Source organism: Sphaeroforma arctica (genome assembly GCF_001186125.1).
Source record: "Sphaeroforma arctica JP610 unplaced genomic scaffold supercont1.807, whole genome shotgun sequence".
Classification (NCBI taxonomy): Eukaryota; class Ichthyosporea; order Ichthyophonida; genus Sphaeroforma; species Sphaeroforma arctica.
Genome location: NW_014039751.1, coordinates 6,416 through 7,163, shown reverse-complemented (window position 1 = coordinate 7,163; position 748 = coordinate 6,416). Strand labels below are relative to the sequence as shown.

General features: G+C 44.3%; 1 protein-coding gene across 1 annotated transcript; it reads right to left on the bottom strand.

The window, feature by feature from the left end:
• Positions 1–139: 139 nt before the first annotated feature.
• SARC_08698 (hypothetical protein) lies at positions 140–496 on the bottom strand (the record flags this gene model as incomplete). The annotated part of the gene is made up of 1 exon (XM_014297314.1): positions 140–496. The coding sequence occupies one exon, from the start codon at positions 494–496 to the stop codon at positions 140–142; it is 357 nt and encodes a 118-aa protein (XP_014152789.1).
• Positions 497–748: the final 252 nt, after the last annotated feature.

Here is a 748-nt window from a genome sequence, read left to right as displayed (position 1 = left end):
TATAATATATACTATATCTATATCTATATCTATATATATATATATATGTGTGTGTGTGTGTGTGTATGTGCTGTTTCCCCATGTACTACTTTTTGAATCTTTTATAACTGTGTATCTTTATTGCAGTGGCTGTACTATTCTACCAACCCAAGGCGACACCATCCCCTCGCGGGTCAGCTCCACCGCACAGAACTCTACCTCCTTCGCGTCTCTCGATAATCACACCTTTGCCAAAACAGCCTCGATCCAGATCCAGTTTCGCCTTGTCTTTGACCCGTTCAATAGTAATTTCACGACGAGACTCCACCGTGTATGCCACAGATTTCTTCTCACCGAATTTGGATATTGGGTAGACAGTGTGTCCCATTTCTCGCAACTTTGCGATGACATTTATGTTTACGCTGTCCTCAACGTATATGGCACCGTCGGCGTCGCCTGTGAATATACAGAATCGGCCGGCGTTTAACGCATTCTGGGGCAACATGTTAAACTCCATCATGTTCAGGAAGGTCTGCACGTGGCCCTGAGGCTAAAGGATGTGTCGAAGAGTGTAGGGTTTTTAGGGTTGTTTTGAAGGGCGTAGGGTTTTTCTTAGAGCAAGCCTAGTTAACGTGGGCGGAGAACTCTACAGCTGCCAACAATATAACAAACGAACCAACGAGCCACTTAGTACGTTTTCAATTATTGAGACAAGCCCACAGGGTGGGATAGTTGTGTGCATATTCAAATGGAAGTTCAAAACGTTTAG